Source organism: Dermacentor andersoni, chromosome 6, assembly GCF_023375885.2.
Source record: "Dermacentor andersoni chromosome 6, qqDerAnde1_hic_scaffold, whole genome shotgun sequence".
Classification (NCBI taxonomy): domain Eukaryota; kingdom Metazoa; phylum Arthropoda; class Arachnida; order Ixodida; family Ixodidae; genus Dermacentor; species Dermacentor andersoni.
Window position 1 is genome coordinate 177,919,396 of NC_092819.1, and position 12,119 is coordinate 177,931,514.

General features: G+C 47.3%; 1 protein-coding gene across 5 annotated transcripts in view; it reads left to right on the forward strand.

Annotated features, from left to right (window-relative positions):
* Positions 1-12,119, forward strand: part of LOC126523961 (hydroxylysine kinase) — a 360,868-nt gene that overhangs the window by 215,234 nt on the left and 133,515 nt on the right. For all 5 annotated transcript variants that reach the window (XM_055066993.2, XM_055066992.2, XM_050172365.3 and 2 more), the window contains one exon: positions 3,739-3,872. In XM_055066993.2, the coding sequence (XP_054922968.1) occupies positions 3,739-3,872 (134 nt within the window). The remainder of the gene's footprint in view (positions 1-3,738; positions 3,873-12,119) is intronic.

Genomic DNA, 12,119 nt, shown 5'->3' on the forward strand with positions numbered 1-12,119 from the left:
CTTCACCCTCGCGGCCTCCGTCAGGACAGAGACCCCAGCTGCGGCGCTAGTAATAAAGCAACAAGACAGGGTAGGCAGGGAAGTTCATGTCGTTACCGACTCGCAGCAGGCCTGCCGTAACTTTACCAACGGACGAACACCGCTGCTGGCGGCTCAGATTCTAGACCCGAGGCTGCAAGAATTTCATCAAATCACGTGGACGCCAGGACTGGAGGGGAACGAAAGGGCGAACGCCTTAGCTCGAGCGCTAATCAACTAAGCGAGGCGAAACCAATCGTCTCATGCCCCTGCCATCGAATTACTGCGACCGACTCGACATCCAGCGACTCAACCGCAGGATTTATCCTCCCCCTCACACGAAATTCAGCACTGAAGAGGCAGTAGCTCTCAGGCTTATTCAAACCAACACATTCCCAAACCTACACAGATACAGCAAACTGTACGCACATACATATCGTAGCATCTGCCCCTGGTGCGGCGACACACGCCCTACACTTTCACATATCGTGGGGGTGCGAGGGCAAACCTCAACACTTAAAGACGCCTAGCACGTCATTTGAGCGGTGGGAGGTACAGCTGACCGGCGATACCCTGGCGGGACAACAAGCTCTCGTCGAGCAAGTACGTCAAGCAGCCATGGCCAGTGGAGTCCTGGAATGAGGACACCACCCACTCGACCTCAAGAGCAACGACCTCGATGGTCTAAATGTTTTCTCTCTCTCTCTTCGCGTAACGTTATGTGCGACACTTCAAAATGCATAACCGTGGGCTGGACCTCCTGCGGTTTTATAGTTAGTGCTAGATAAATGGCATCATCTATAGTTAAGTTTCCTTGCGCAACGTTCCAGGAAGGAATTTTATGAGGCAAGTCTTCATTTATTACAGTGCCAAAAATGAACCTGCGCCGCATAAATAAAGGCATTTGCCTACCGCACCCACGCACGCATGTACAAACAAATAAGAGTTTGCGTATTATTTAAGATCTCTTTTGCGCATTTTATCTTTAGGCAAATAAATCCGCACTGCCAAGGTCAAGCGCCATAATAATTTGATTCTTGCAACACATCATGACGAACAATATATAGCGAAATTTCATTATGTTTGTGACTCTCGTGCATACGGTGTTCTGAATTATTAACGTTTGTTATTATTAGTATTTTTAATAGTAACTATTAGTATTTTCGTGAATCTTGGTTTGATTGAGCAGGGATGAGTAGAATATAGTCAGTCTCAGTCCGAGTGGCCCACCTGAGTATAGAATCTGTAAGTTTGAATCTGAGCGATCCTGGCTGAGTGTAGTTCTGGTGAGTCTGAGTCCGAGTTATCCCGGCTGAGTAGAATTTCGGTGAGTCTGAGTGAGCTCTAAACCATAATTATAATTTGTAAGTCTGAGTCCGAGGGAACCCTGTTTGTTTTGCCCACCTACGGTCAAGCGCCCAAAAGCACAGCAGTGTGTCACGCTTTCACGATAGGAACGACACTGGCAAATCATGGTTGTAAGTTAAGCTCGTGGGTAGAGAAATGGTTTATATTAAATTGTAGAAAACGTAAGAGAAGAATGGTTGCCTTTTCAGCTTAAGACAGAGTGTACAACTTCTTATAGGTGGTGACGAGGGTGCAGGTGGACCGTAAAAACTTTCAACGTGAAGGCGAGGTGAGGGCGGCCATTGTGTGGGAAGGGTGAGGGACCAAAAGAAATAATGAGCAAATGAATTTTGCCCACCTCTGCTCGCGGTGCGATCACACTGACCTATGCTTGGGGGAGTGTTGGAAGTATCGGATACATGAAAAAATTGGAGGACGCTTAAGCTTCGCATTCAAGAGTGGAACGCGATAGCGTTGTCGCACCCCGTTCGCACCGCCCACTCAAAACGATCTACGCGAGCCAAACGTCGTGATCGGCATGGACAGCCGGACTACAATGCGCCATGAAGGCGCACGCGATCATGGGGCTGACGCCTCGATGGGATCGTCCTCTATCTCGCTTAGAAGCAACACGCAGATGCATGACTCCTCGCCAGCAGCACGGCAAACATCGCAAGGGACGCTTTCCCACCAGACGCGCTACGGCGCAGCGATCACGTCAGAGGCGTCCCGCATCGGACGCTGCAACAAGGAATCGCGCTGTGAGCGGAAAGAGGAGCCGCGTCGCCTAAACACACACGAGGGTTCGAGTGACGCACCCTGGAAGTTGCAAGGGGAGATAGCACAAAACTTATTAAACACAAGAATATTGGGGCATCCTCGCACCGGCCGCCGCACGGCCCCACTGCGCTCAAAAGAAATGGAGGGGAGAAGCGGGTGAGTGGCGCGCCACGTGTCGGGGCAGCGCCGTACATTGCGACGAGGCGGTCTTCTGTGCTTGCCGCAAGATGGCTCTGCGTGTGCGCAGAGCGCAGAAGAAATGTAGCGGAAACGTACTTCGCTACTCGTGTAAGTGTGACTTGTGTAATTTACATGCTCATAATTGCCGATATACACCACAGTATAACTTTCTACGGCACGTTTCTAAGGCAACACCGCATTCACTAGAGGCACTTTTGTCCCGCTTTGAACCATCGAAGTCGTATAAAGATCTTGTTGATGTATTCTTGCCTGTACCGTTGTATCGTGCAGTATTTGGTTTAGGTTCAGAACGAGATGTTCTTAAAAGAGTTAAACGAATGCCGGTAAGAGCTTCTGTTAAATCTTTCTTTTTTCAACTACATGCAGGCACTCTCCCAGTGAAACCGGGGTTGCAAAGCAAAGGCATTTTTGTAGCTTTATATGTGAAAATTGTTTTATATATGAAAAACCGGAGACGATTGAGCATATCTTTCTGGACTCCCATGACGCAGTGTTGTGTGGGATATTCTAAAACGCAGCTTAAAAAGGAATTGCCGTTAAGTGCTTTCGGGATACGCTTCCTGCCATGCGCGGAACCAGAGGGAGTGCCTGTCGATCTGTTAATGCTTTTGTGCATGCATAGGGTGTAGCGAACGCGTATGGATATTAGACATGAGGGCATTCTTCAGGCCCGAGCACATCAATACTCCCATTGAAAGTGTGCTATATATGCGCGAATTTTTCTGTGCAGAGAGTGATCCTTCTGATTGGCTAAGTGCTTTGGACAAAGTGACTAGCCTACATCGTTTTTATCACAACACACTGGTCCGGCATTGACTAGTTGTTCTTTATGACCATGTAATATTCACATTGTACTTTCTTTTGCCAAGCCGGTAATAATAAAAAAACACTTGTGTCTGAGTGGTAGCGTCTCCGTCTCACACTCCGGAGACCCTGGTTCGATTCCCATGCAGCCCATCTTGCAAGTAGTTTTTTATTTATGAATTGCCTTCCGGGATTTTTTCCCTCACGGCCAACGCCGCCGACGCCGACGGCACCGGCTTTTCTGCGACACGAGCTTCTTAACGCTGTCGCGTTAAAAATTCAGGTCAAGCAGCCGCAGCACGAAGAGCCTGACAAAGGATAGAGCAGGGAGACCATCCTTTTTTCCTACATTCGCGTACTCCGCAGTAGCGCCCTTATGAACTACGACCAACTCGCCCAAGCTTCTAGCCTGATACACTACAGGTAGAGCATATAGGGATGAAAGTGCTGGGTTATGTCTAAACGGACGGTATCTGGTAAACAGCAACAAATGCAGTTACAGCTGGTTTATTTCAACTTCTTTTAAGAAAGGCACTCACCTGAAAGGTATATGTTAAGCCCAACAGTAACTCGCGCCCTCCACCGCAGGTACTTTTGTGAAGGAGTGCGCAGTACGGCTGTTCACCTTCTTGCCTGGACGCACGCTGAACCGCAGGAAAGTCAACGACCGCTTGTGCCTCACTTGGGGTGATCTCCTTGGAAGGATACACCGGACCATCCAGGTGCGTAGAAGGAAGTGTTACTCCGAAAACAGCGTCCGTTCTTCAGCTGCCTGTGGTGCGTTACTGGACGCGATATCCAGACCTGCGGAATAAAAGAGCAAATGATCAGGGGCTGCAGTTCTGGCTTTTACTTTAGTATTTGCCATGGGAGTGGTTTGACACAATGGCTAGTATTCGGCATCGAAGTGTTTTTTAGCATGACATTTTTGCCGGCATAATCGGTAATTCAATAATTTCGAAAGAAACTTGGCCACCCGTATAACTGTTCGTTAGACGATGTGTTTATATTTTCCAGTAACGATATTGCAGAAACAGTCAGGTATTGGCAACGTACGCTTTAGGGCCAGTTGACATATGTTCACAAAAAAATTTATGCAGAAACTCCTCTGGGAGTTGTCTACATATGGGTAAGCACTGTGCCACTTGCTCAACTCCACGCAGTCAGGTGTCATTAACAATGTTGTGAAACCTTATCCGACAAGTATAACTCCTGCGGTGGCGAAGAGGTAGAGTATCCGCCTCGCGTGCAAGAGGACCGGGGTTCGAATCCCGGTGCCGCGCAATTTGCCAGCGGATAAAAAAAAGAAATTCCGCGTGTTGATAAAATTGCATAAACAGGCCTGGAGTGCGGCCTGATCCCGGTGACCAGCAACCGTAACGCACCCTCTCACCAGAACAGGATTGGCCATCCCGGTGCAGTACTTGGCCACAACCTCTTAAACGAATACAACAATCAAACCCCGGCCCCTCAGTCCCCAGCAGCCGCGAAGCAACTGACCACGGCGGCGGTCAGACCTGTGACGCAGCAGAGGATGCTAAGAATCCCTGGATCCGGACAGGCCGCCATTGGAATCTGAACCACGCAACATTTAACGTTAGAACGTTATCTAGTGAGGCGAGTCTAGCAGCGTTATCGGAGGAATTAGATGACAGTGAATGGGATATAATAAGGCTCAGTGAGGTTAGGAGGACAACAGAAGCATATACAGTGCTAAAAAGCGGGCACGTCCTGTGCTACCGGGGCTTAGCGGAGAGACGAGAACTAGGAGTTGGATACCTTCTTCCGCAAGCGGGATAGCCGAAAGTGCACGTGGAGGAGCGCGAACGGCGAGACTAGAAATGAAATAGACCTCATACTCTGCGCTAACCCTGCCATCATACAAGATGTGGACGTGCTCAGCAAGGTGCGCGGCAGTGAGCATAGGATGGTAAGAACTCGAATTAGCCTAGACTTGAGGAGGGAACGGAAGAAACTTGCACATAAGAAGCCGATGAATGAGTTAGCGGTAAGAGGGAAAATAGAGGTATTCCAGGTCAAGCTACAAAACAGGTATTCGGCTTTATCTCAGGACCTTAGTTTTGAAGCAATGAACGACAATCTTGTGGGCATCATTAAGGAGTGTGCAATAGAAGTCGGTGGTAACTCCGTAAGACAGGATGCCAGTAAGCTATCGCAGGACACGAAAGATCTGATCAAGAAACCCTAATCAACCCCTATCGGTCTATATCAACTTTATGCCAACCGATACAATCCTTAACAGCCCTTATCTATCCTTATCAACGTTATCGGACTTGATCCGAACCTTACCAGCACTTATCGTTGCCTATTAATACAATTGATCCTACCATCATGAGCTCCTATCGCACTTTAGCAGGTAGTCCATCCCCGTCGAACCATCATAAACCATGATGAGAGCCATATAGCCCCTCATCACTCCTTATCAACTCGTTAGCTGCTCATCTCTGTGTTGCGCGACATGAAGCTCCTGCGCTCTTAGAGATCGGTGGCAGTTTGGTCTCTGAAGGAACGCCCTACAGATGACACTTCCCGCGACCTCTGAAACGCCTCGGGGATGTGGCATGGTTGGCATTAAATCTTCGCAACATTGGAATTTTCCTGATGTCTACAGTGCGCCCACTTGGCTCTACATGTGATACTGGAGATGGCTTGTATTTCACTATTATCAAATCGTCCAGCAAAGCCTTCACACAAACTGTTCTGCTTTGACATTTGTTTTGTACCGCCGGTACAACATATTCATATGGTTGAGATATATTCACTATCTCTAAGCGCGGTGTTTAGCCCAGTGGTCAAGACACTCTTTTTCTGAGCGCGGGGTCATAGGTTCGAAATTCACCACCGCCAACGTGTTTTGCTTTACGAATTTATTCTGCATTTTCATACAATAATTTCTTTCGTCATATGTGACGGATGGATGGGTTATTCAGTTGAGTTGGCAATAGATGCTTACGCATTTAATGAAGGCAGATCCCACGCATCGTTAGAATCGCCGTTATGCGAAGCTTTTTGCAGGCAGCTGGCTATCCAGCCCACATTTCTTTAAAGATGCCACATGGGCGAATGTGTTTCTGTTAAAGAAGTAACTACGTGTGTTACGTGTGCCCCTGTGTAATGACAGAAGTAGGAAAATGACGAAAGCACGACGACATTCTTTTTCTTTTCGTGACGAAGGAATTACCTTTTGATTCTGTAACTTTACGACCTTGGCAAATCCCAACGCGGTAGGGTGTCGCAGCTGGTGATTCCATGCCAAGTGTCGCAGGCGTGTCGCGCTTCAGATTTTGTTCTAAAGAATCATGACAATTTACTACCTTTCCCAGGGCGACTTCCCGTAGTAGATCCAAAAAGGTCCGCAGTGAAGAGCACTGGTTAAGGTGGAGCACTGTCTCGCACACTGTGTTGGCGATTCTGTTTTTTCATTACAATTGCACCTGCGTAATAATCACGAGCCATTCTTGTGATCTAAGAGGTGGTTACAGGAGCAGTGAAGTAGCACTTGAGGCGGTCTACATGAAAGATATCGCGTCCACCGCGGTGAAGATCGGCCAGTGGTGTAAGGAGCTCGATGACGCAGTGAACAGGAGATGCACGCTCGACCACGCGGTGGGGTCCTGCATATTTAGGCTGCAGACATCACGTGTGGAGGGGTACCTGCAGCCATACGAGGGTTGTGGAGAGGAAAGTAGCGGCGGGAGGGCTGATCTCTTTCAGGCGCTGACGGTCGGTGGCAGTGAAATACCTGGCCAGTAGACAGCAGGTTTGTGCTATGGTGCTATATCGTGCGAGTGTAGGGTTAGCCGTATTGATTTCCTGCAGGAGAATTAGATGTGGTGCATCACCTGTAGCGCGAATATATTGCTGTAAGGGCGCGTTTTTGCAAGCATATCCCCTACAGTTCCATTGCCAGATTCTAAAAGTGCCTTTGGCGCCATTGGCCTCAATTGTTATATCTAGAATTTTGATTGAGTCTACTATGGGAATCATTCAACCGCTTTCAGTGTGAAGCTTGATGTCCCGGTCTTTAGTGTAGACCCAGCCCATTGGTTTTGGTCCAGGTCTGATTGGTGTATAAAAGAGAAGTTCTGACTTTGTTGGGAGCATTTGAGTGTCGTGGGCTCTAAGTAATCCTTGATCGTATGAAGAGTACTTTGTAATGTTGATTCAATGTGGCCGTCGCTGCCACCGGTACGCCATACAGTGACATCGTCAGCATAGATTGCGTACTTGATACCTTCGATGTCGCTGAGCTTCCGGCCTAAGCCTATTAGGACTAGGTTGAAGAGGGTAGGGCAGATAACGGACCCCTGAGGTGGCCCCTTGTTGCCTAGCGTTAGCAGCTGCGACGTTAGTCTGCTAAGCTTAAGCGTTGAGGTCCTGTCGGCAAGGGATGAGCTGACATATGCTGTAATCTGATTGATGCGTATAATCTGAGTGATTGATTGGCCATGTTGTTGAATGTGTGTGTCGTCAGGTGCCAAAGGTTGAACCTGACGTAGAGGGGTTGCAGGCAATTTGTTTGGTACCACTGTATTCTGATAAGCCGAGATTTCTGTTGATTGGGTGTTCGCTTCCATGGAGTGCACCCTTTGGACTAGGTCAGCGACTGTGCCGCGGATGCGTTGCATTTGCTGTATTATTTTATTCTGCGCTTCCATGAGTGCGTTGAAGCTTTCAAGTAATTTTTCTAATGTATGTGTATTATATGTGCTCGCTTTGGCTGCCTTGGTGTGCTGTGTGGTCGAGCTCGCTTTCCTTTTAGCCGGGTTTGACGCTTGTTTGACTACCGGTATGTCCATTGTTTCAATTTCTTAGTTGTTTGCTTTGGCTGGTGCGGTAAGGGAAGCTCGAAGTTGCTTAATTTCATCCATGAGACGAACGACCAATTTCCTGAGTTCTAGGTTGTCGTGTTCTAGTTTTTTGATTGTGCCGGAATTGTTATAAGGCTCCGGCGGTGAGGCCGAACCTACGTCTTTCACTCGTTGTGATTGAAGCCGCTGGGTCCAGGTGGCTCCGGCTCCCCCATTCTGGCTGGCCTCCATGTGGCCGCGGGGTCCGTCGGTCCACGCCCGGACGTCGAACCGGGTCCTGGTCTCGTGCTTGTCCTTGGTGGGTCCTCTCCTCGGGATCGGCTCCGGGGTCCCCTGGCTTGGCTGTGTTGTCTTCAACTATGCTCCTTGAATCTGTTTCTTGATCTCGATCTTCCGTGGACTAGGTTACCCCTGCTTGGTAGAGATAGGGTGAGCTCAGGGAAATGTTGCTCGTTCAGCCTGAATGTGCTCTGTTGGATCCCTTGATTTGAGATCAGTGTTGCTTTCTTCTCGATTCTACATTTTCTAACGATGTAGAGAAGTTGAAAGCGTTGCCTGCATTCCTTGCCAGTCGTGATTTGTTCCTTTCCGCATAGGGAGCATTGTGGAGTGTAGTTATATGCTTCCGTGGGATTTGGTTTTCCACAGCCCCTGCAGATGGGCTCGTCTGTTGATGGGCAGACATGCGCTCGATGTCCCAGTCATCCGCAGGCATAGCAGTTGTCTACCTGCTTGCGGTATAGCGCGCAGCGTTGCCATATCTTATGTAGTTTGGAACGTTATAGCCGTCGAAAGCAATGACGACGGTATTAGCCTCTTTAATTCGTTTGGCTGCCAGGGCCAGGGGATTATGCACATTAACAACGTTGCGGTCGAGTGCATCTTTTTTCTCGCTGAGCGCGATGCTTGTAATGATGCGGGTCATCGATGTCTCGGACCGTGGCGCATAATTGGTTGCATTCTCTTCGAGTGGCGTGCTGACCACAACTATGCTCTGTTGCAAGTTAGGGCATATTATATCGTTCCCTCGCTTGGCCGCCTCAATGCAAGCTGCCGTTGTCATTGGGTCAGCCACTCGTGTGAGGTCCAATTTGGCAATATTAAATTGTCCACGGATCCTGATGATCATCTTAAGATCATCCGCAGGTAATGAAGGTATTTTAATTTGTCTAACGATGACTTTCTAGAAGCTTTGTGATTGCTTGCCTGTGATGGCGGTGTCCAAATAGGAAGGGAGGCAAAAATCCGGTAGTAATGTACTTCTTTCTTTCTTGCAGAAGAAAAAGGAGACAAGCAGAACAGACGCCTGAAAAAAAGGCACCTGTGGTTCGCAACATATACACAAGTATTTAAAGGTACATTTGACGCATCATAGATCAATATGAGCCATAACAAATTAATATTTTGCATTTACAAAAGCAGCTAATGACAGACACTTCTCATACAGAAGAACCGAAAAAGGAACATTGCACTCGCGCGTTCGTATGAGAACAATATTAAACTTTTTGCCGATGACTGTTATTTACCGGGAGATGAACAGTCATGTAGACCACCTTGCCCTGAATGCATCCCTCAACACACTATCTGAGTGGTGTGAGCTGTGGCAGATGACAATTAACGTAAAACAAAAAATATCCTTCTAACTTCGCTTATGCAGTCAATGACACCGTGCAGACTAAAGTTAACAAACATAAATATTTAGATGTGACACTTACCGCAAACCCCGCACATCGTTAACTATACCGCAGCAGCAATACGGAAGGTTTTTTTTCTTAAAAGGTCCCTAAAACTAGCGCCTACTCCAATTAAACTGCTCGCCTATAAGACAGTCATACGGCCGATTTTAGAATATGCCAATGTGGTTTGGTTTCCGCATACAATGACTAATTTAAGATAACTCGAAGCAGTGGAAAGAAATGCCATAAGATTTGTACATAAATGGTACAGGCGCCCAGATTCACGCTCCAACCTTCTTGCCGCACGTAATCTAGAAACACTAGCAGATAGAGCGAAAAATGCCCGCCGCAAAATTTTATTCCAGATACTTCACAACAATCTCAAGCTAGACGCGTCCAAATACACTTAGGTTTCCAACACTCGACCTACACGTCAAATCCATGCAAACAAACTACCTGAATACTCCTACAATATTGAAACATTTAAACATTCTTTCCGCTTGCCATAAGAGAATGGAACCAACTGCACCCATCTATCCCAAACACCAGATCGTTCTGAGAATTCGCTAATAAAATTGAAGGCAACAAAAAGTAGGTTTTTTTGAAATTGTTAATTTATGGTATCAATATTGTTAAACTTTATAACACTAGAGTGATGTTCACTGTCTGTATTCATGTAACCAGTATGTGTTGTAATGCATTACTGTAACCTCTTAATTCCTACATTTGTTTACACATCTGATTGTTTTGTAAACCTTTCACATATTGTTTTGCCCTCCTGCTATGCTCTCAGCTGAGAGAACCAGTAGTGAAAAAAAAAATTCTATATTAGTTCTGATCAATATTGTTTAGTGTTGATAAGTTATTTAGTATTGTAACTAAAATCATTAACCTTAATTTTAAAAGCCTGTGGATGAACTAAGTTATATTCAAATTCATTACCTAATCGCAGTGTCTGGTATTGCATCGTATGTTTTCCACAACTTGTCCTAGTTCTTGGCAATTGACGTGAATTTCTTTTGGTAGGATAACAGTGACTATTTCATTTACCTATGTACAGCTAATTCTTATGTGGCTCTTTATGGTAATTTAAAATAATGTATTTGGCCTGAATGGAGTTGTGGGTTTTCCCGTGCCAAAACCGTGATTTTATTATAAGGAACGCTGCAGTGGTGGACTATGGTTTAATTTTGATCTCCTTGATATTGATATTGATATGCGGCCGCCGTGGTCGAAATTTGGCCTCGTGTTTAGCAGCGCAACACCAGAGCCGCTAAGCCACCGCGGCGGGTAATATATTTGGATTGCCACCCGCCGTGGTTGCTCAGTGGCTATGGTGTTCGGCTGCTGAGCGCGAGGTCGCGGGATCCAGTCCCGGCCACGGCGGCCGCATTTGGATAGGGGCGAAAACACCCGTGTACTTAGATTTAGGTGCACGTTAAAGAACCCCAGGTGGTCGAAATTTCCGGAGTCCTCCACTACGGCGTGCCTCATAATCAGAAAGTGGTTTTGGCACGTAAAATCCCATAATTTAATTTTATTTGGATTGTCTTCAACTGTCTATAAAGGAGCGTAGGTGCGCGCAAAAGGTCGATATTGACACGTGTACTTTATCGTGTGACCACGTTTCACCGCCTAACAAATGTTATCGCTCAGCGCAGGCTGGGCCTACATGTATCAGAAGTTTCTAGAATGTTATCGATGCTTCCATCCGCTGTCTTTTGTCGCTGAACCTTGTGTAATTGGATTGTATGTTGCGCGACGCCAATGGTGTAGAACGTTGTGGAAGGCACGCGGGTCCGAGCGATTACTCTGGAACATTCGACGACTGATGCGTAAAAGCCGACGCGATTGACCCGCTGATGAGATTTTGACGATCGCCGACTGTGCTCGCCGCTGTCGCCGTTCTTTAAGTGCAGCCTGTTTTCGCGGGCGCAGGTTCGCGCAATAGAAGTTAGCTTCATCTTCCGCAGTATTACTACTGTGTTCTTTGTACGTCACTACCACGTAACATCTGGTGGAGGTGCGGTGCTTACAATGAGCTTCTGTTCCTAGGCCACGTCATCAGCAAATCTGGAGTTCACCCCGACCCACAGAAGACAGCTGCCATTGTAAAGTTCTCGCAGCCTATCGACAAGAAGTCAGTGCGTAGATTTCTTCGCATGTGTGCCTACTATAGGCGCTTCGTCAAGGACTTTTCCCGCATCGCGGAGTCACTAACACATCTGACCGAATGCGATTCCGAGTTCAAGTCGAGTTCACTGCATTTCAAGAACTCAAACGGTGCATGCAGTCACCATTCGTACTTGCGCACTTCGACGAAGACGCCGATACCGAAATCCACATTGACGCCAGTAGCCTAGGCCTCGGTGCCGTCCTAGCCCAGAGGAAAGATAGACTTGAACGGGTGATATCTTTTGCTAGCCGGTCACTGTCATAAGCGGAAGGCAATTATTCTACG